The 23,926-nt window shown below is 40.8% G+C and overlaps 1 protein-coding gene across 6 annotated transcripts in view; it reads left to right on the forward strand.

The window, feature by feature from the left end:
* The window catches only part of LOC104500726 (plasma membrane calcium-transporting ATPase 2), a 173,169-nt gene that overhangs the window by 30,518 nt on the left and 118,725 nt on the right, over positions 1-23,926 (forward strand). For all 6 annotated transcript variants that reach the window (XM_010144422.1, XM_010144424.1, XM_010144423.1 and 3 more), the window contains exon 2: positions 23,069-23,266. In XM_010144422.1, the coding sequence (XP_010142724.1) occupies positions 23,069-23,266 (198 nt within the window). The remainder of the gene's footprint in view (positions 1-23,068; positions 23,267-23,926) is intronic.

The raw sequence follows: 23,926 nt of genomic DNA on the forward strand, positions 1-23,926 counted from the left end.
CATGTCATTTTGTTAAAGCTGCTGTCTCTGAGCCTTTTTTATATAATTCCAGCAACGTGGAGTGGTCTGGTGCCTTAATATTCAAATAGATGTTTTTTACATCTTAGTAGTACTGTGCTTTCTCTGATCAGCTAAGAACCGTTGCACTCCTTTTTGAAATTTGTTTCGGCTTCAGAGGAGATAACTTATTTATAGGAAAGTCTTTCAGATCTGCAGTCAGACGCTGAATTTTTAAAGGGAGGGTACGTGTCAGAAGCTAAATAATTAAGATCCATGCCTTCTCAGCATTTTATTTCAAATATTAAATATTACATTAGAGATTTTTTTTCCTGTGGATATCAAACCTTTAACATGGTGTGGACTCAGCCAGAAAATCACTGTATTGTACGGTTAAATTGATACAGCCAGAATACCTACAAACAGTTCAAAAAAGTTCTTAAAATATTTCAGCGTTCTACATACTGGTTCAGATTGTCCCTCTTGAGAAATGTTGTGGTGATACGTGGTGAGTTTGACATAAACTCAGCCATTCTCCAACCCTGAACAGTGACTGTCCTAAAACGCCAGGTCAGTTTTAAGCAAATGTTGTTTTGAACTAATGCAGGTAGAGCCCAGGCTGGCGTTTGCCGTCATTATCTCCCATAAAACCTGGGAACCATGTATCTGTGTGCTGCCAACGTGAGGGAATGCGCCTGTTGCCAGATGAAATGCAGCCATTAAACTCCTTCTGTTGTAAACCACCGTCCTCCACTGGAAGGAATTAAAACTGCACAAATTGTTCTCAAGATTTTGCTGCAGACAGCTGTGAGCCCTTTGCCCGGAGAGCTTGCTGGCAGAGCAGTGTGCTCTATGCTTAACGTCTTGCATAAATTTCTTAGCGTGGTCATCGTGTTTAAAAACCACCTGGTGCTTTGAGTACTTGCAAGTAGTTTTCTAAAATTTGTCTGGATGCATTAAACCTAAATGACATAGTGCATCAGGAAGTAGCTGTGCCCAAGTTTTTGTCCCTAGCAAAACCTGTGCAATTAAAGGAACTGACACCAATTTCCACAGAGCTCAGGTTCCAGCCGTGTCTTTGTTTACCACACCTCCAGCCAGGCTGTAATGCTATACCACAGCAGAGGCACCGCCAGCCTGTGAATATACTGGAAGTGAAGCCTGCTCTTATCTCCTGTCTCCCGTCATCACAGCATGGCGGTTTGTTACCTGCTTGCCACTTTCTCTCCAGTAAAACATTTAATTGCTGGTTTCCATGAGACATCACGAGATAAGTCTTTGGTAGGTTGGTAGAGAGGCTGGAGCAGGTACTGTTCTCTGTCAGTGACCTGCTTTAACTTCCATAGGCTGTGTGTAGGCACTGGCTGCCATCTCAGCAGGGCGGAAAACCAAGGCATCAGGTTCAGCTGATTAATTACTTCCACTTAAAATTGTCCCTATCCTTTTGCATCCTTTGTAGAGGGATGTAGGGGTGTTTGAACGGAAGCGGTGTCTGGCTCCTTGCTTCCGCCTCCCAGCTCAAGCTGTGGTCCTTCCTCCTTACGCATGTAGTAAACTTCCCAGTGGTCCTCCTTGACTTCCACGCATTTTGGCATTCTTCTCATTTCCAGTCAGCCAGACACCTCACCTGGAGCTGAGTATAGGAGTAGTTATTTTAAGAAGAGCAGATGCTGACCTGTCAGTGCTGTGTGTGATATACATCCTCCTGATGGGTTTTGGGTTTCTCCCTCATTTGTGATTGTAGGAATATGAATGAATGTGCGGGGCAACATCGTGTTCTGATAATCGAGAGGGTTTGGGTTTTGAAAGTCTGTAAGGATGTGCTTGTATGTGCACTGTGTGATTATTTGCCAGGATTTACTTCACATGGCAGTTTTAAGAGCAATGAAGTGGTGTTGACAAGCTATTTCTCATTATAGCAAGTTATTTATTACTAATTATAACCAATGCAGATGAAGTGATTGGTTGACAGTCTGTCAAGATTAATGCTGAGCAAATCCCATGAGCTTACTGCAATTACGTAGAGTATGGGCATGCTGTTATTCTTGACTCTGGCCAATCCTGTGCTATCACTGTCTTTTTATCCCCTCTCTTGGGGATAGAGAACTGCCTGGTATAGATCTCTGTAGTAGGAGGAATCTGGTTTTCACTGAGTTTTCAGCATGCTTAGATTATGAAATATCAAAGAAACTTGCATGAGCCAAGACAATATTTTAATAACAGCCTCTGCCCATTCTGCAGAGGCTGGAGCAACTTTGGAGAATTTCTGTCATTCGGGGAAGCAGGTGTATTTTTATTGGGGTAACTTACCTGCTTGTGTATTCAAGGATTGTTTTTCCTTCCATCAGCTGTTTGGGGTGAACAAAGGGGATGAATAAACAGAAATATCCTTAGTAATGATAAAACTCTTGAAAGTGCAAGTACTGCAAGGTGTTCTGGAAATGAGGAGTCACCTTCGACATCTCAGGGGAAGCTAGTTCAACATCAGCTCTGATAGGGCCCCTGCGTTGTTGTCGCGGCCCTGCCAGCTGTTCCCTCTCCCGGCAAGCCGCTCAGCACAGAAAGCATGATCCAGCCTGCCTGTGGCCCTGCAGACCAGCAGCTTGGCTCTAACCTGCAGCACATCCTTGCTGCCCCTACAAGGGGTTCGCTCCGATGTGTCAGGTGCTGCACAAATGTAGCTGTGCAGCAGACCTGCCTCTGCTGACCCCCAGCTGCCTCTGCACCCGCCTGGCCCTGGCATCCTCAGAGCACTTTGTCTTTGCGTCGGCTGAACGTGGCTTCCTCCTCACACCCATCCACTCCCGTGACCATAGGCTTCATCTTTAGGCTTGTAAATCAAAGTGTGTATGGAAGTTTCTTACACCTTGTACTTTTAATGGAAATGTGGAACTCAAGTTGGGTGATAAAACACCATTTATAAATAACACCTGTATGGGGAATTAGGAACTCAAGCCTGTTATAAGTTATTTCTTTTCCCTATAAATAATGTCTTTTTATTCCTTCATTTCTATTTCCTTCATTTTTCCTTGTGGCCTTCACCACACCTATCAGCTCCAAGGAATCCAACTGATTTTATGCAGGAATACTTGATTTTTGCTGCATCTTGTATTTCTTGGGGATTTTGTGGCAGTAACACCTGGTGTAAAATATTGCTAGAAATTTGACCCCCAGTTTCAAGATTTCAACGAGGTTTATCCGTGTTCAGGTGCTGCAGAATCTGGCCTTTCTTCCTGCAGGGTTTGATACCCACAGTTAGTGATGTGAAGCCAAATAAAAGCCAATATCAATCCGAGTTTTGACAAAAATGCTTCAAATCTTTTCATTGGTGGGACTGGTAAATGAGCCAAGGAGAAGTGTTAAGTGGTTTTTATTGCCCTTTTCATTTTGTTGTGTACTTAAGGCAATTCGTCCACTGATTTAATTGAAAGGAGTAAGATGAGCTGGGTCAGAATCATTTTATCTATTCAAAGATTGCTGTGCTTGTGTGTTGGTTGTCCATGTGCTACAGACTCACAGTTGCAGATCTCTGCATCCTTATTCTTAGGATCTGCAAGATTTTACTGTTATGTTCAGCTTGTAGATTTTCGTAGGGTTTTTGTTATAAATCCTTTGCTTTATCAAATTTTTGTAACAATTTTTATAAGCAGCACAATTACACAGAATAGGTGGATAATTTTCTTGTCAGGTGCAGCTTTTTGCCTTGCATATATACATATATACATGTTTATACAAAACTGTGTAATTACCTTTACTGAAGAAGGAAATCATGTACATGGTTTAGAAATTAGCTTCACCATGCAGGACAGTTTGTTAACTTGTAAGTGCCTCTTGTATTTTCCAAAGTTGTCTTTACTGGGATCTGTAAAGGTATAATTGAAAAATCCTTGAGGCATTGTACCTCAAGGCAGATCTGTTGTTCTGTGATTTGTTCCTACTGCATATAATACCTGGACTCTCCAAACAATTGTGATTGCAATTCAGAATCTGATCTAACAGCAGCTTGCACTACTGGTAACAATTATTTTTAATGGTTTGGATATATATGAAATCCCCAAAGGCTCATATGTCTTCACTTCATGGTTTGACATCTATATGAAGCCTGTGGATGAGGCGACCTGGGCTGATGTACTTGGGTGGTTTGTACTCAGCCCTTCTTTTATGTCAGACAGATGTCTGAAGACTTAGAGGTGGTGGAAATCTGGGACAATGCTTCTCTAGTACTATCACTGTTCAGGTCCCGATGGCACATTCACAGGTCCATGTGCATTCTGGAGAGAGAGCAAGGAGACGGGGTATCTTGGCATATGCTGTAGTTTTGGCAAAACTTGTTTTCAAACTCCTCTGAAAAGCTGGGGAGATACTACAGGCCAGATCATACCTGAAGATCTAGTTAAACTGATTTCCTTAAAATTAAGCATAAAAATGTCAGCATATAATAGCTAACTAAAAGGAAAGATATATATCACAAGACATGAAACATTTTAAAATATCTAAGGGGGGGAGAACAATTAGGGGAACAATATGATAGGAGGTGCCTGTTTGCTGTCTTGTCATTTAGATCAGACTGTGACTGTTTTGTGCGCAAGTATTTGACTCAGTCTAAATACGATCATCCCTGTGTATCTTCTGGTTTTTTTAACGTTGCAGGCTGCCAAGAATGGTTGGGATTCATACACTTTGATAGTTTGCTGACAATGAAAAATAAATTTCGAAGACCAGATCACTTGTAGTGTTTCAAGAAAAAGAAATGCTGCTACATGCCTTTGCACAATTTTGCTTTCTGGCTTAGAATTTTTATCTGTTGTAAAAGTGTGTGTGGGCTGCGAGAAGGAGCAGGCTGCTAAACAGCAGAATCATTAGAAATCTGTATTAGAACTGAAGAATTACCCTGAGATGTAAATGAGTGCAAAAACCCTACAATGTTTAAATTACTTAAATCCCTGTCTACATGTACGTTACTTTCTCAGCTTCGGATCTGGAAGTCAGTGGTTATTTATTTTCTGACGGTATTTAAAGATAATGCTTTTGTACTTATCATTCCTAGAGGTCTTACAGGTTTTCCAGATCACAAGATTTATGGCATGAAGAGATCCAAAATAAAAGACATTTAATGTGATTCTTCAACTGCATGTAATTTTAGAAATAACTGGGAGGTAGATTACATTTAATTTTCTGAACGTTTCAAAAGGAGTTATATCCTTCCTATGCAACAAACCCTCAACAACAGAAGTGCCAAACCAAATCCAACATGTCCACGAAAATAATATCTTCACTCATCCATAGTTTTGTGTTGCATATGAGAAATGAGAGCTTTAAAAATCATGCAGACGTGTCCTACTCATACTTGTCCATTAATTCGAAATAGACTCTATTAGATTTAGCCCTTAACTCAGTTTGCTGACAATGAGCCATAGAAGCTGTACATGGAAAAAACTGATTTCTGCTAGCGTAGTCCATGTAGGGCAGCTCCATTCTCTGGAGATGTGTTTCCGCCTGAATCAGTTTCTTTATTTTGAAGACATCATATCTTGTTGTGCAATTATAATTGAAAAAAAGAAAAAAAATTTAAATGCACTTCGGCAGGTTTTGCCGCATGCACACAGAACTTTGGAGTCCTATCTAGAGCTCCATATCCCAGCTTTGTGTCCGATGTGTCTAGCCAGGGTTCACGTTTATAGTTTGCACCTTCCCTGGCATAATCCCTGTGGAATCCCTGACGTGTTTTCTGCAATTGCGTATGTTCTTCTGGCTCTGTATACATAACAGGATAATTACGTGAAAGACACATGAGTTAAGCGAGAATAAACACTTTTGATCTATTATGACATTTATTGTACAAACTTCATGTAAGGTTCATGTAGGTTAGTTTCTTGCCTTTTTTTTTAACAGAAATAAAATTTCCTGACATTTGTGGCAATCCAAACAGTGGCATATATAGGCACGTAAGGGTCAAGAGGTATTCTGCTGGTAATAGCTCGAGCATCGTGTTATGCAAACATGAGAACTGAAAAAGCAGAAAGCGTGTGTCTGCATTTGCTGTGAGGATAAACAACCCTTGCTATGAGGATAAACAGAACTTCTGACCATCCCTGGGTTTTGTACTGATCACCAACGTGTAAACCTAGGGCTGCCGCTAGTGCTGTTTGGAGAATTTCACTGTGATGCTAAAAGTGTTGTTTAGGTGCTTTAAGCTGTGACTGTTGCCACCCTCGCTGGTTCCCAGCTATTTGTTGCCACTGGTTTTCAGTGACAGCATGGCGTTTGTGTCACTGTGCGAGGAAATAGATCTGGAAAAACTCCTGGCTAGCTCCGGAGCTGCCCTCAGTGTGGGCAGGGGGAAAGATGCTTGGCTTTGGCACCACTGTTGCATGTGAGCTTCAGGGGAAATTAATGAACTCCGATATCCATACTGATGCGTGTGTATTGCTTTATTTTTCAGTGTTTGTGTTTTGCTGGTCCTAAATCACAATTCAAATCCCCACTGTGCCAGATAGTGGACTAATGTCTAATCGTAATTTGTAAGCACTGACTGGACACAGGAGAGGGAGAGAATATCAGAAGCTTAGATGATATCGCACAGATCACAGATTATTAATGTTTATTGGGAAACAAACAGCTTAATGACCACACATGGTTTTCAGGTACATAAATACGCTCCAGAAAGCATCCTGTGTTACCATTCCTGGAATTACAGACATCCTGGAGCTTTCAGACATCTCGCTTCATCTATCTGAAGGCAAATCCCAGACAGAATTTTAGCACTGAAATAAACCCTTATGGGCTACTGTAGCTCCAGAACTCTTGGTCCTCTGTTTTCCACTTGGAAGGTTATACTCCAAAGTTGCCAGAAATATAGTACAACATTAAAGGAGTTTCTTTCTGAAGAACAAATATGCAGTCAGGTACATGACAGTGATGTGGTATGTGAAAAGCAAAGTAGCCTGCAAAACAGCTTCATAGCCTGTCTGTGTGCAGTTTGCTTTTTTTCTAATGCTCGTATGATTCAAATACTTTCTGTTGTGCCCTTTTCCCCCTTTAAGTGGTTGCTCGTAAGGCACAAGCTTGGCTGTACTATTTTTATCCCGCTCACAAATGAAATGGTGAATTCAGAAAGTGCATTTGAAGCTGGAGAAGTTGAATTGTAGATGACACTTTTCTTTGTTTTTCAATGGCAAGAACACTGATCTGATTGCTTGGTGTTCCTTCCTCATGCCCCAGGAATCGCCCTGTTGCCCCTCTCACATGGAGATGTTCCTCTGTAATTAACTCTCGGTTGCTCAGCACAGTTTTCTGACAGCAAAAAGAGTGCTGTAGCAGAGTGAGTCATGGCTGCAGAAAGCCCTTTCAAGGACAAGCCAAGGGTGTTGAAGGCAGCAGCTTGATAAAACGAGGATTCAGGACGAGTTCAGCTGTTTTTCAGCATCAAGGAATTCGACTTTTAAGAAGCTGAGGCCTCGGTAATGAAGCAGCTCTCTTAAAATCAACAAAAGCAAAATCTTTAGATGGGCTTTTCAGTTTATATTTAGGTCCTGTGATGCTGCACAAAGTAGCATTACATAAAGCACAGCCAATGCAGTCTGGGTTCAGGGGCAGGAGAAAGCACGTAACCAAACCAGATGTGGAGTGCCATAGCAGAGGAAAACATCCTAAAGATATAAGGAATAAGAACTTCCAAGTGGGGAGCTGATATGGAGCCTTACTAACTGCCTCAGCCTGGCATTGACTTTCTTTTCCTAATGTTTAAGAATATTTTAAATAAGATTTACAACTTGGGAACTGCATCTGGTTCTGTGATGTGCTGGTCTGCAGGGGAGGAATGGTGTCCCTGCCCACACGTGAGCAGAGAAGGGGCCACCCTAGCTGCAAGAGGCGCGGCAGGAGTCGGCACTGGGCAGCACGCTCGGGTTCTGCATCGCCTGCTTACCACTGCAGCAAAACTGCCGCTTACCTCAGAAGCGGGGTCAAGCTCTGAATTGTTCATGAAGTAAAGTAGTCCTGGAGAAATCTGCATCTTTACTGCAGCTGGAAATATGTGATGACAGCGTGTATCCAGCTCAGTGTCTTTGATGGTTAACCACTAAGCAGAGGCACCGCAGGTGTCAGCACTGCTTACCTGCCTGCACCGGCATGTCCAGAACCCTGCTGGGGCTCAGACAGCTGCTGCTGAGGCCCTGGAGCCTGGGCTTTACCATCATTTGTTATGTGCTGAAGGTTAGAAGAGTTTCATGCTGTTGATGTGAGCCATGTCTGTGGTAAAGTCAGAGGCATTAAGCACCTAATGATGCAACTAGGCAGCGCGAAATCCCCTCCAGTGAGGGAGTGGGTGAGTCCAACAAGAATGCTCTTCGACACGTCATTATTTGAGAAAGTTGGTCTGTGTTACTTGTGTTTCCATGTTGATTGTGTTAGCTGAGGTATTTGGTTAGTTACAGAACATGATACTATGATTGTTTTTAAATTATTTTCTCTTCATAAGATAAAAGCATGTCAGGTGGACTGGATTGATGGGTTTGCACAGTTAGTGGTATCACCAGTCATCTTCAGCCATTGGCAGGGGAAGCATTTCACGTTTTGCAGATCTAGTGTATTGTTACAGGTGAGCATGAGAGGATGCTCGAGCTCTGTGAATCATTCCCATGCCTGTTTTTTCATCTGTGCAGATGATGGTCTTCGTGTGCGTGTGATCCTGACTGCATGTAAACAGGAGTGCAGTAGATATTTATCTGTGGATGAAGAGCCTAAATTTTTCTAGCATTTGAACTGTAACGTGAGCAAACTGGATGAATTAAGTATCATTTTCAAGATCCAGAACCTTTCATCTCAGGTCACCGTGACCAAAATCAGCATGATTTAGGATTACGTTTTCACGACGAATCAGACCAGTCTTGAAGTAGGGGGAAAGATGAGGGGATCAGACATAATTGGTACCCTTGTTGAATGAATTGCTCAGATATCAAGATCCGAATGAAATTGTAATACCTTCTCACCTTTACCAGACAGGTCTGACAGGTCAGAGTTTGGTAGGTCAGTGTAAAAGGAGCTTAAATTACCCATCCCAGGGCTGTATCAGTCCTCTGAGAGTTGGCAGGCAGTGAACTTCGCATGCACTAAGCTTAATTCAAATAAAGGCTGTGACACAAACAAAGCTCAGGAAGTTAAAAGATTAATGCTGTTAGAGTCTTTAGAGTCTGTTGTGTGAGTCTGTTTCCCTAATAACAGGAATTGTTCATTTTTCCACTAAATTCTAAAATCTTGAGGGCACATAATTGGGAAGAGGTACTGGTATTTGGTATTAATAGTCTCACGTAATTCCATTTGAAGTTTTTTGTTGGCTGCTCTTTTTCATAATCATTAAGGAGAGTGTTTTTCTTAAGATTTTCAAGGTCTGTCTTAAGAGATTTTTTTAAAGTCATTCATGAGCTTGCAAAGAGCATGATATTCTGTGGACATCTTTGAAGACATCAGTTCTGATAGTATATGGATATTGCTACATGCTGATCTCCCCGAATTTTACCTATTTTGTGCTCATGCTTCTCTCTTGTTAAAGCAAACAACCCCACCCCAAGCAGGTGTCTAATGTTAAAAAACAGTTGTGGTCTCAGAGTATAGACAATTTTCCTAGCAATTAAGAGGTTTCAAGGAGAGAATGAGGACTATGCCTAGCAGTAGAAACTCAGAGGGAAGAAGGAAGAGCTATCTGATATTTATCATCAGCATTGATTTCTTTGAGAGAAAATACGAAATGTGGAAAAGGTTACAGAGAGAAGAGGGGAAAACCTGTTAAGATGATCTTTAGGAAGAGCAGTAGATATTGGAGGCACATAGGGAGGCAGGGAAGAGTATAAATATGCTTAACAGAAGAGGTAGCAAAATTAGGACAACATACACACACACACAAAAGTCTGCCTTTTAGCATCCTGAATATTTCAGCATGACCGTTCAGTTCATCTCTGCTTGTCATTTACATAAGCTGTGGAAAACAGATGCATACTCAAGATGTCTGCCTGAAAGGAATGACTTCATCCTTAGCCCCGTTATTTCAAGGTGTTTGCACTGTGTATATGCATCAAAATTATTTCTGAACACAATAGTATGTTATCAGTGCTGTTTAAACTGCTGATGTTAACTACTGTTAAATTGCACATTGAAAGTGTGTCTGATTTTCTTGTCTTTGTCTCTTGTTTAGTGTTAATGTGTGTCATGGGGATGTATTAATGATCCTTTTTTTTAATCCTGCAATGACAATCCTCTAGGCCCAGTCTCTTCATTAATGAATAATGATGGAACAGAGTAGGCAGTTGGGTCATTTTATCCTCTAAGTGTGATGAAGAGTCTTGAAGAGAATGCTGCATTGCAGCTATAAGCGAGATGGTTGTACAGATGACAAAATACTTTTGAATCATAGTCTGCATTTCTGGAACATTCTGGGTTTAGGATGATTGCCAGTTCCCCAAAATGTTTTTTCTTAGGAAAGGAATCCTTTTTTGCTACCTAAGACTTATTCCAGTGCCTTCTATTCTATGAAATTGGAAACCTGAGATTCAATAAAAATATAAATTCACTTATGCTGTGTCCCACAACCATGGGAAGACTTCTGTTTCCTAGTACTAGTAGAGCAGTTGGCTAGTAGTAATTTGCGTAAGGTTTTGGACACTGACCTTACCATGAATTTGGGCTGATTTTTCCCAAAACATTTTCTGTGAGGCAGGAACCATACAAGAAGAATAAGCTGACCAGTTAAAGAACTACACAAAGCAAAGCCCACTCTCCTGCTAAAAGAGAAGCATATGGAAATAAAATAAGATTTCCGATTCAAGTTACTGGTGGGACAAGTTAACACCTCTAGGTTAAGTCAGATAAATATTTAAATGCTCCTTTTCTTGGGGTGAGCATAACTGGGAGAACTTAATTTTTCCATCTCTTTCAGTGTTAAGAATGTAATTCAGTCCCTAAGTAGTGCTTATCTAAATCTATGCCTCTGTATGACACGATAAAAGTCTCTGAGTGCCGAGAATTCTGCTCCATTTCCTCACATAAGAACATTGGTTTTGGCTGCTTTTCTTTAATCTCTTTTTGCTTCTTTTCTGCTTCTTGATCTTTCTGTTTCTCTTTACTTGTAAGAAATCTAATTTGACAAAGTAAATTTCTCTTGTTGCATGATGAGTGACTTCAACTCCAAATATTCAATACGTTCCAAATACGCCATAGCTGTGGGATGAGGAGGCACACGTCTCCAGCAGCAGCTTTGAGAAGTGAAAGTGGTCTAAATCAAACTTAGTCTAAGGGATTTACCTATTCTCAGCCTGTGGATTTATTCTGGAACATCTATTCCTGGGTAACCATTATGGATTAACTCTTTGTAGAGGTGTTCTTATTTTGGATTAAGAGGGTCTCTCCCCAGTTGAGCTGGATCAAGTAAAGCCATGAATTAATGGGCTGGAAGTAAAATGAAATGGCTAGCACAATACACACACAGGTAACTGCTGTGCAAGGGAAATAGTTAAAGCCATAAATGGATTCAATGACTTCTGATTTGAGATCTCGTTTTACACAAAAACTTCCTTAAGCTTCTGCATGTGTGATGAAGGTTAATTAATAACTGTAGGGGTTGTTTGGGGGGCATTAAGAAAATGTTATATTTGTTTACTCACTGAAGCTGTCCAAGGATGGTTGTTAATACGAATTTGGTGCTTTCATTATGATACAATATAATATTTTGATTTCTGCTAATGCGTCTAACACAAGTTCATAATTTGTAATGTCAGCACACTTCTGCCAGAGCTTTGGAGCAGAACTGCCTTATTACATTCTCTTGAATGGGCACTTGCCAAAAGACACACCAAGTTTTCAACTTCTGAAACTATAGAACACAAAATCAAAAAGATGGAAGTAGTAATTCTTAAGGTAAAGAACATATAGACACTGTGACCAAAGAAGTGATTTGATTTGAATACGATTTCCTACAGTTGTCACCTTGCATAGAACTTCTTTATAGCTGAGCAATTTTCAGGGACTTTTTGGGTTAGTGGAACTCCATCTTTTGTTTCCCCAAAATTGTTCCCCAGTTTGTCATCAGTGAGAACTGAGTTTTGGATCTGAAGTCTTCTCCCTTCAGGCATCTTCCAGGGTGTGTGCTTGCTACATGCTTGCTGTTTCTGTCTCGTACTTGCCTCTACTACCTGGCATTCCCACAGGTCTGAGCTGACCGAGGTCCGTAGTTCTAGTTATTGGGATGCCTCTACCCAGCTGAAAGGGTTTCCACATCCCCTCAGTGATAAAATGCAAGATGAGATGCAGGTCAGAGTCTCAGTTTTCTACAGAATATAAAATGGAAGTTATGCATTCAGTTAAGAATGAAAACCAGACGAGTGAGAGACACTATTAATTTGTGGAGAAAACTTATAAACAAACCTTGGTTAAGTCTTACATGTTCTAGAATATTTCTATTAAGATTGGATCTTTGAAGTGGGACCAGTTTGGTGTGTCTAATAATAAATGGTGTCCTTGACTGCTTCTGACTGGCACTCTTACTACAGCTGGTGACTAGGATCACCTTCCTTGAGGTGCTTATTTTATAATTTAGTTTAGGATTTGATTTGCACTAGAAAAGAGTTTGGAGAACTTTAGTGGTGATTATTGCATTCAGATGAGGTTAGCTCTGTTGAGGGCCAGACAAGGTGATTGACAATATATGCTTCATATACAAGAGAGTCTATTCTTTGGGGCTTTTACTGTGCTAAATTAGGAGGTGTCTGTGGGTGTTGTGTTCCTAATGGAGTTCTGCTGCAGGTGGGAATAAGAATAAATGCTGTACCCCACAGTACAACTCGGGATTGCTTTGGTCACAGTTTATATTTTCCAGCAATTCAAAAATAAAACAGGAATCAAGAAAATGTTGTCAATTTTCACAGTATTAAAAAAGGCATCTCTTGGTATTATCCTGTTATTATTATTTTTATATAAGGCTGAGAACTCTTTGGAGAAGTAACATAACATCTGTTCAAATAGTGCCATCATCCCAACTGAAACATGGCTGCTGGTGGTTAGTCCCCACTCTACTCTGCTTCTCTTTTACACCTAGGCAGCTTCTGTGGTCTGAATTAACAACTATCAGAAGACTGGAAAGCCTTGAGACTCTTGACTATCTTTTTTCCACTTATCTAGAAAATGTCGCAATAGGGAGCTTGTTTGACTTGGTATCTTACTGTCTCCTCACAAGTCAGGCATTGTGCTTTTGAGTGACATCATTGTCACTTGCAGGAGTGATAGTGGCATTTAATGTTGCTTGCAGATGACATAATGATCACAGCACTTTGTTTTTGTTAGTATTCTCACTTTTTTTTTTAAATACCTTGAATAGTCTCCTGAATACACAGCAGCATAAGGTAGTCCACAGCAAATGCTCTGCCTCTTGCAAAGACAGGGCGTGAAGTGAGTGCAGTTGCTGGGTAGCTGACAAGCTGACATTACTCACAGGAAAAGCAGATGACACTGACAAAGATAGTAATGAAATTAAGAACAGTTGCCAAGTAGCAGCGCTTGGCGGTAACACCTCAGAAAAACACAGCTCGTTGCTATCTGCCTTATTTGTTGTTCTCTCCGAAGTGAGGGTGGGAAAGAATGATGCTATGGAAGCAGACTTGGCAAAGCTGGGTTTTGGCATTTTCATTTTGACTCCCTTATAGATATCACAAAAACGTGCTCTTCAGAACATGAGATTTCTTCTTCTGTTACTAATTTTAATACAAAAGATAAAACCTTCTGTATGAGGAATTAACTACCTTAACCTACAAATTCCCGGCCTTGTCTAAAATAAAAAAGCATCTTTTCCACGCTGTTGTTAGGGGAGCATATGTTATGCTGTGTTACCTTTAACCTTTCCAATAGGCTTCATGAAATAAATATGAGCTACAGACCCTTGGAACTGCTTATACTTAAGAAATTATGGTGATTGCAGTGACGAATAACAATAGTAAAGATCCTTCATATAAAAAGAGAGGTGCCTAGGGCTCTCAGGGTACTGCAGAAGAGCCTCGTGCTGTCCTGACTTAGCAGTCTGTCTAAAGCATCTTCAGCCGCATACTGACCTCCTTGCTGAGGTTGTGCCCGGTTGCACATGCTTTATTCCTGTAGCATTTGCTTGCTCAGGTTACTGTGACTGTCATCCTGAGAGGACGTGCTCTATGGAACTGAACAGAAAATGATGAGAAGTCTTCCCTGAGTCTAGGCCACGTCAGCCTGAAAGCACATTATGGTGTGGAGAAGCCAGCTGAGGCTCTCCTCAGCCTATATTTAGCTGTATTGAATTTCCATCCCATGGCCTCAGTTTCTGGGACATTTCATTGACATATATGTCCTTTAAACATAATGTTTTACTTGCAAAAATCCAAGTGACGTGAAGTCGTACTGTGGTAAGACATGGGAAAAATCACGGCTGAAAGCTTTTTATCATCCACGAACAGCAGACAGCCTAGCAGCTGATGTTGTAGTTGTGGATTTCTTTGTCGTGGTGTTCCTCAGCAGCAGGAGTCCCCTGGCTCAGTGTCACTGGTCACACTCACCTGCCATTGACAGGAAGTGTAGTCCTGTGCATAGGTGGACATGTGGTTCCTTCCTTTTTTTCCGTCTCTCTCCTCCTAGGAGAGGATCCCATGTATAGACCCTGTGCTGGTCCCTGCTCTACTGCTTGCCCACAGCTAATACGGGTCCTGCTGGGGGATTGGCGGTGGTTACCTGTGTGGCTGCACTTACTCCAGGACTTAGAGGAGTGCTTGCACACATGCAGCTGGCAGATGCTTTCATGCAGACACTGTCTCGAGCCGTAAAGCCAGAGCCTCCCTGTGGACTGTGACTGCTGGTAGGGTTTCTGCTGGGGGAATTGCATTTCCCCAGGCTGTGCTGGGCACAGGCAGAAGCTGTCTCTGTAGCAACCAGAGTGGTTTGCTTGTCAGCAGCGCTACTCAAACCGAGGTTTGGCAGCAGAGAATCACAAATTGATTTCAGGGTCTTTTTTCCCACCCCATCCCCTGTCGTTGCCATTAGCAATACATGTGAAGTGGTGAATTTTTTTGTAGGGTTCAGTGAGAGGGATGGCAAGTGGTTATGAAGGTGTGTTAATTGAGGAAGGCTTTCAGCTTTGACTTTATTATATTCTCATTCATTCTTTTTTTTTTTTTTCCTCAGCTAAGACCTTGGATCTCCTCTGTTAAACTTAGACGGTTACACTTCTCTGCCATTACATGGTTCATAAGTTAGTGCTTTTCAAGCCTGATCCTACAGAACAGCCAGGATGCACCTCTTAAGCTGTAGATAGCGATGCATTATTTGAGTAAAATATCAAGGGCAAGGAAAAGCTTTCACATTATTTGGTACAATCATAATTCAGCATTGTAACAGCATGTTTTTGATACTGTTTTTTTCTCATACTCTCTGTCAGCTTCATTGAAATGGTCCTATCTCATATGTCTGTGTTTGAGTAGGAAACCAGAACTTTGTGGGTAATACATAAACCTGTGCAGAGGATGTTTGTACGGTCTGCTCTACATCATAATGTTACTTCTGTGGGAGTGAAATCCTAGCTTTGTTTAAATAACCAAAAAAGATGTTTGAAGAAACTGCCTCAAGGCTCTGACTAGCTAGAAAGTGGTGATGGGGAAAGAAACCATTACATCACCTCATTCCCTCTCTGTCTCTTCCAAAAAGCCCAGATACCGGTAAACTGCTGAGGATATGTGTTGTTGAACGAAGCTGAGGTACCCAGCATCTGTTGTTATCCTGCTGGCATGGGTTGGTTAGCTTAGCTGCAATAAAGACCTTCTGTAACTTTTAGATTAACTGTCTCCTAGTGCTAGGTGAAGATCTGCATTGTCACTGCACTGTTGTTTATATGTAATGTAACAAGGATTGTTAATGACTTTATTATCTGGTTGGTAATGGGTGGGAGCTGGATGGTGGATGTACTTACCAATTTGTTAGTGTTTATTAGTATTGCTGCCCTGAACCTGTAAGGTACTTGATCCTACATAAAGACAGAACAAAAGTAAAACATCTCCAGGAACCTCTGGTACACAAGATGAGACATCTGGTGCAGTGATAGTTGAGTGGAGTAAAGAGCTGAGAAAATGATTTCCAGTGGGATGATTCCCTTCCCTCTCAACAGCCATACTCCCACTGAGAGCAGTATGTTTCCAGAAGAGAAATCCTAATTCCTCTTTCTTCATACCGGACCTTCAGGTCTCGTTCAGTGCTTTGTTACCAGCCTTAACAGAAAGCTTTGTGTTGTCTGCTTAAGCAAGAAAAATATTAGTTTTCTGTTAACGATACACATCTTGCCTTTAATATTTGATGTCTTGTGCATTGACTTGATCTTGGCTTGTGGCTATGCGCTGGGCCTAAGTCCAATCATTAGACTATTATGAAATGACAGCAAGTCATTCCAGAGGAGTGGCTTTTTGGAGGGGGGCAACGTTATAGTTGCTATTGGGAACCATTTCTCGTTCTGCTGTTATTAGTCATTTTGCGTAAATTATTTATTCCTGGTTAATAGCTTCTTTTTACTTTAAAAAGAACTAAGAAGATGGAAGACATAAAACCAAAATGGCTAGATGGGGAAGTGAGTGAACCATGTTGTGGAGCATTCAGTGCTTCTTGGTAGTAATAAATCCTGTATGGAATCTTGCAGCTGAGTGTAAATCAGGAACCCCAGGAGAGGTGAATTTACTCCCCTAAACTGCTACCAAACTGCCTGGGGCAAGAACTTCAGCCTTTTGCTGCTTCATAAAGTTGAGATAAAGTTGCTGATGCATTTCTATAGCTAGGAGATTGTGAGATAGAAACTCATTGTAGAAATGCAAGTTATTATGTATCTGTTCCTAACATTTACATTATGTGCGTCAGCCTGTAAGAAAGAATGTTAAACACGTCAGTTACTTTATTTTTTGAAAAGTCATGGATTTAGAGATGTATGACTTAAGAGTGATCATTCTGATTGCTGCCTGTGACAGGGAAGGTTTATATAAAGGTTTTTGTAGTCAGCTTGCTGCTTTTCAGATGCTGAAGGGTGGTCCCTTGAGGATGATTAATGAGGAAATGGAGGGGGAGTTAATTAATTTCCAGGTTCAGTCACTTCTGTCCCCCTCTTTTCTCTGTGTTGGCTGTTGAGATCTAGCTGGAAAGCATTTGTCTCAAGGAGATTCTAAGTCCTCCCAGGATCGAGGGCAGCATAAAGCTGCCGTGTGCTAGATGCTTTGGAATTCTGAAGGCTTTTATTAATTGTTGGAATTTTTAAAAAAATTATGTAAACAAACGTAAGCAAGTCACGTTAATGAAAACAGGTAATGAGATTCATTACACTTTACAAGCAGCTTTACAGTTCCAAGATTAGAAGGAAATTATTGTTCGTCGAGGTTCATTCACTAGTGAAATTCAACTTCAGCTTGCTGAAATTCATAAATGCTCTCATTAAATACTCTTCTGCTAATGGACTAGATTCTCTCAACTCATTTTATTTTTATATGACCTAAACAGAATTTCAATGTACTGCATCCAAAATTTTTTCAATCAAGATATGTGACGAGAGTGGGAGGTCACAGAGGCATCCGTTCTAGGAGTGAATAGTTTCACTTTGTGTTTCACATCTTTGATGAATGTTTTAGTTTGGAAAAAATCATCTTGTGTCAGTAAAACAGGTCATTTAATACCACATCTATTTTTGTGGCATACCTGGTACTAAAGCAGGTGTTTGTTTTACTTTTAAACAAGTGCATGAAGACTTCATGGCCTAATGAAGACTGATGTTGGGTTACATCATAGTGTGCTTGATGACATCACTTTACATAAGGGACAAAATAGACCTTCCATATCATCTGATCAAAACCATGGCAGTAATCACAGTTTACTGTGCACGTCTCCTTGTCTTCCTTGATTTCTTTGGTACAAACAGTTTCCTCAGGCGGATATCAGAAACTAAATCTCCTAGAATCCTAGCTATTCATTTGAATTGAAAATTGAACTTTTTCAGCTCTTCAGTCACTAGATAGATAATACTCCTTAGACAGAAGTGGGACAAGTGGAAGAAAAAAAAGGCCTGCTGTTTCTTCTAGCTTTTTTCAAGGACAGAAATTTGCTGATTCGTGTTTATGAAGTTCTGAGAATCTGTGCAAGAGCAATAGAAGCTGATGGGACCAGCTTCTAAGTGGCACTAAAGCATTATGTAGCGATAGTAACGGCAGGGATTGTTTCATAGTTAAGAGTGAAATAAATGGGATTGATGAAATACAGCAAAGAAAATGAAATAATTGTCGAGGTGATACTTCGTGGTGCTTTACTTTCTAGGTTTGGTGAAGACCTAGGAAATATGGTGCTAGGAATGCTTGTAATTTCAGAAGAGAGTTTGGGACTAGGATGACAGGAGCTCGTGAGATACAGTGCAGGACTGTGTTCTCCTAGGAGGAATTCATGGGTTGTCATATCTAATTGTCATTAGAGTTCACTGAGCAAAACAGGTGGTTTACCTCTGTGCACTAATTTCAACAGCAGTTCAAGATCACTGTGAAGCCTTTACTTTTCTTAATTTTGTTTTGCATTTGAAGTTACATATGCTGTGACTTTTATATTGTTTGCGGGTTTTATATTTGAAATTTTTATCTACTTTTCTGGGTGTATCAGTACACGTTCAGAAGAAAGATAGTAAGAAATGAATGGTTTATTTGCACAATTAGTAAGAGTGTAAATTGTCTATTCTTCATCTCATAGTTTAAGCATATGTGAAACATTCTCTTAAGTTTTAAGGGTTTTTTTTTAATTGTTATTGTAGTAGCGATGTGCTTTTTCTGGTTTTGCAGCATCAAAACCATTCTCTGTCATGCTCCATTTGGTTGCGGTGGAGATGATTGTCAGGGAAATACAATTCTCCAAGAAGAATTCATTGAAATGATGGTTTTATATTCAGTGTGCGGTAACTGCCAGATGTAGATAAGAGACAGAAGAAATTAATTAAATAATTTCTAATCTTTTTCTCTGTCATAAAAAGCAACAATGTCAGATGAAATCAGAAATGCATTTGAATATACTGCACAACATGGTAGAAAATGTTTTCTAGGGAATCATTTTCATTGTGCCACAGCTTTCAAAGAAATTTTGGGGAAAATTTTTGGAAGCCAAAACCTTAAGGTATTCAAGTGCTGGAAACATCAGTAGTAACTTTCACACTATTTCCTAAAGCGATGTATACTATTTGTATACAGATTTAGCCCCAGGCTGCATAACCATCCTAAAACACTTGGGTCAAGCAAAGAAGTATTGGACAGTGTTGACATAGGAAAGCACTTACATAAAAAATATTAATGCTTGTGTGGACAAATGAACATAAAACCAGCCGGTCTGTGGCTTGTTGTCATACAGAATGTAAGAAGGAAGGCTGCTTCTTTTGCCGGTTACACAGGAAGTCTGAAGTCATGTTGAACAGGTATTTCCATTCATGTTTTTAGTCCCCACTGGTTCTTTTTCGCTTCTTAGGTGTTTTATATCTTCATATAGACATGATATTTCAAATTACATTCATTTGCAATGCTCTTTCATTATTGTCACAGGACTCAATACTTAAGGGACAAGTGAGAAAGGAAAAAAAATTTCAGGAACAGTAATGAAGTCAGTATGTGTAATAGGAAAAAAAAAAGCTAAAAAACCCCAGCAGCAGGAGAGCCATCTCCTGGTTAAAAGTACTGGTGAGGACAGATGTCCACTCGCAGCTCTTGCTGTGCTGATTGACGTTTTTACCATCTGTACTGCCTGTCAGCCTGCACTAGCTGGGAGGCGGCGTCCCACAGATCTGCCAGTGTGACAGGGAGCGTAAGTGACCTCCAGTCCTCTTCAAGCAACTAAACTAGGCTTGCTTGAAACACCTTTTGGGCTGGTTAAAGTAATGTTTTTGAATAAAGCAGGTTATTTGAAAAAGAGAGGGAGTGCCCTTATACCTTCTGCTGGCAACAGCATGGAGAATTTACAGAAGCTTTTGTAAAACCAGCATCTTGCCTTTGTCTGGTCTCAATCATGTTTCCCTTAGCTGTATCTCTTTGTATAACTTTGACATCTCTGTGTATTTTATCGCCCCTCTCTGACCTTACCTGTACAGTAATGTTTAGGACCCTTACCATGTGAGTTCACTAGGTCTGTAGATTTCTTCCTTCTCTCCTTTCCTTTCTCCCTCTCCCTCTAAATACAGGAGTTTGTTTGTTTCTGGCATTCACTGGTGAAAACAAATAATAATAAAATAAATTGCCGAATGGGTGTTTTTGAGTGATGGCCAGATCTCAGGAGAAGGGACACCTTTTGGTTTGAAATGAACATTGAATCTCATTTTCTGGTATTTCCAAATAATTTACAAGAAAATAAATTTCAGAATTAAAAAAAGAGTATATTCATCTTTTAGGTGAGACTGACATGGTGAGTAATTTCACCAAGTCATAGACTGATAGAAAAGAATAAAATCACACGCATGATTTTCTCTTGTCTGTTTATGGGTCTTAAAGAAGATAATATTTATTATGAAGAATGAAAAGAGCACAATTAAATAGAATTCATGCCTGTATTCCAGTGTGGGTTACTCAGACTATAATCCGGAAGATAATGGTAGATGCTTTAAACTCACTCTAGCCCTCAACTTATGGTGTCTGTATTTCTTTGGTGTCTAAATGAACAATTTTTGTCTTGGAGAAAAAGCAGCTCTTTGAGTTCCAGTATCTCTCTTTTGCTTTGGAGGCTTCTCAGTACATACATGTATTTATACATGCGTTATGATCAATAACAGGACAGGATAGGTGTACTTTCTGTGGCCTCCTGACAGCGAGGAATGTAGCATAATTGAAAAGTTGTGAGTTTGTCATGTCTAGGTAAGTATTTTTAGGAGTGTTGAACAATACTGCAGCTGTTTCCTGTACTGTTTCAGCCATTACTTACTGGCTGGAGCTGGCCCACCACTGTGCACGTATGGTCCGTACGGGAAAACAGGCAGTTTTCAGGCATCTCTCCCTTCCACTTTGCAATGTGTTTTTGAGATTTTTCTGTTGCCAAGCACTGTGTTTCTGCTTACAGATGCATTGTATGAACATTTCCTCCAAAAATCCATACCGCACTGTCCGTGCACTTTCCCCTTTATGTGTGACTTCACTGGTGGATTTGGAGTGGGTTGTGTTTTGGAGGTCTAGTGCAAATTGTGCACACCTCTTTTAGTGAAAATCCTGCCTTGGATTGAGGGGCTCTGCAGCCCTCCAAAATCAAGTCAAACTGTGTGGGTTTGGTCTCTGCTAAAGGCTTGTCCGTGTGTCAGATCCTGGCAGTTGTGAGTGACTCCCCTGATCTCTCCTGTGTGCTGTCCTGATCTCTGTGGTCTGCGTTGGTTCACCAAAGGCTCATAGCCTGCAATTCGTATTTCATAGGGGAAAGCGTTTACCCCACGTTAGGAGCTGCCTGGGAGCTCCTGGAGGAGCAGAAAGGTTTGATGTGTGTTGCTTGAATCATGGAGAATAATGTAGACACACTTCCTAATAGCTGGAACCTGTCAGTAAGCGCCAGGTGCTGAAAATCGAATGACATGAGGTAATAACAACTACAGCGTGCCTTTATCAGGGATGGAAGGGTAGGATTGCTTAGAAGCTGAAATGAAAGTTTGATGAGTTAGCCAAGAGCCGGAAGCCACCCAGCAGCTGTAATTATACACCTGAAGCGGAAGGTGAGTCCCCGTCCGTGCCTGCACTGGGACGGGATTGGTGCGTTCAGAAGAGCATCGCTTTTGGCTCGAGGAACCAACGCCTGGGCCTAGGGAAGCACACGCGTGCTGCTGGGAACGAGGCATAAAGCTGAGCCCCGCTAGCACACCAGGATGCTGATGGGCTTTGCCTGACGCCTTGATGGTGCCATTCCTAGAGTTTTCCATTCCTGCAGTACCCCGTAGGTGGGGGTGTGCCTTGGGGGAGGCAAGGACCTACCCTGAGCTGCGTGAGGAGCAGGATCCGTGCAGCGTGGGATCCATCATATCCTGCTGCTCTCTTGCAGGCACCTTTGTAGTCCTCCGAGGTCAGCTCTCAATTTAAGTATTTTTGTTGTGTCACAGTAGGGTGAATAAGCGTGAATATGGTGTTGATCGCATTCAGAACCCCCGGTTCTGTAACTGTTCCAACGAATATCAGATATCATTTGGCAGGTATGTGTAACCGCTTACGTTACCGCCACTCTGTATGCTGCTGAGTGGTATAGGGGCACAGTTATTCTATCCTAACACCTGCACGTCTGGGTTTTTTTTTCCCTGAAAAGCTGCTAGACATGCATACATTAATACAAGCTAAAAATAGGAAAAAAAGCCCCTAAGTGCTTTGCTCAGTGCAACCACATATTCTTATGCTGTAACTTTAAATGACATAGTTCTTAAGCTGAAGTATCACCCACAATATGTGCATTTTGATAGCAATTGAAGGGACCCTACGCTTTCCTTTTTCCTTTCCTCACACTTCTAACCCGTCCCTTTGGTGTCACAAGGGTGATGCAGCTCGTTCCAGCACTTGTGTGGCAGTACATGGGCAGCAAGAGAAGTCGCTTTGAAACAGGATGGGACATCCTTTATTGAGTTATACTTTGACGTCACTGACCTGAGGTTGCAACAAAGATCTGTAGGCTGCTTCTACTGATACTACCAAAAGCTGCCAACAGCTATTCCAGCTTTATCCCAAATATAATTGATTTGTGCTTTATGATCTATTTTTAGAGGTCACTGCTTACATGTATGTATGTATCTGTGAACCCAGGTCTTAAGGTAAACCTACTAATGCAAAGATTTGTGTATGATTAAAACTGGCAGGGATTAGTACTAAATAGAGTCCCTAAAGATTCAGCATATAAGAACAAATCATCTTGCAAAAGCAAAATTCAAGGGGAATATCTAACCTATTTGTTAACATGCCATAGGTGGTAGAGCTTGTAGTTGTTCTTGGAGAAGTAATTTATAGGAATGCTGATGTAAGTGGGTATTTTATTTCACTGCAATTTTAACTTAATTTATTTTTTTATTTATTTACAGGATTAGCTGGCACTGCTGCAGACCTAGAAAAAAGAAAGCTTATTTTTGGAAAAAATTTTATACCTCCAAAGAAGCCAAAAACATTCTTACAGCTAGTCTGGGAAGCGTTGCAGGATGTGACTCTTATAATCTTGGAAATTGCAGCCATCATATCTTTGGGGCTTTCGTTTTATCAGCCACCTGGAGAAGGGAATGAAGGTAAAAATTTTTTGTAAGTCATTTGTACAAGTTTAAGTACAACTATATCTCAAATTAATTCCATCCTCACCCTTCAGAAGGTCACTAACAGGAAATTTCCACAGGGTTTGTTCCTATTACCGTTACAGCTGGTAGTGACATATTTTTATATGCGTGACATTTCTTTATGCAAATAGCTGAACCCTGTGACACATGCTTAAAGAGCTAAAGAAAAATCCTAATATTCTTACAAAGCGAGTATTGTTGTTTCTGCTTTCGCCTTTGAGCTTGTGTGTGGTATTTATTCCTCATGGGTGATTGTTTACTGCATTATGAGGAGCAATATGTAATTGCTTATATAACCGACATGTCCTGTCTGTGTGAAGATGGACCGAGTCTTCAGCTCGTTTGTACCAGCTGAAGACTTGAACTCGGGGAAATTCACTGATTTTTAGTATTTTTAGTGATATAGCCAGGGCTGGTGAGCCTGGTTCAGAGGGCAGTGTTTGAGGCCGAGTCGTGTTCCTTGCAGATGATGTACTGCAGAATCCTTCCATGATAGCTGTCGAAAGTTTTAATACCCTTCCAGCTCCCTGCACTACCCCCCACCTTTTTTATTTTTTTTTTTTTTTTTTTTTTTTCCCCCCTTTGGAAAGTACTCTGAATTACCATTCTTACAAT

The sequence above is a fragment of the Buceros rhinoceros genome, unplaced genomic scaffold, assembly GCF_000710305.1.
Source record: "Buceros rhinoceros silvestris isolate BGI_N320 unplaced genomic scaffold, ASM71030v1 scaffold2861, whole genome shotgun sequence".
Taxonomy (NCBI): Eukaryota; Metazoa; Chordata; class Aves; order Bucerotiformes; family Bucerotidae; genus Buceros; species Buceros rhinoceros.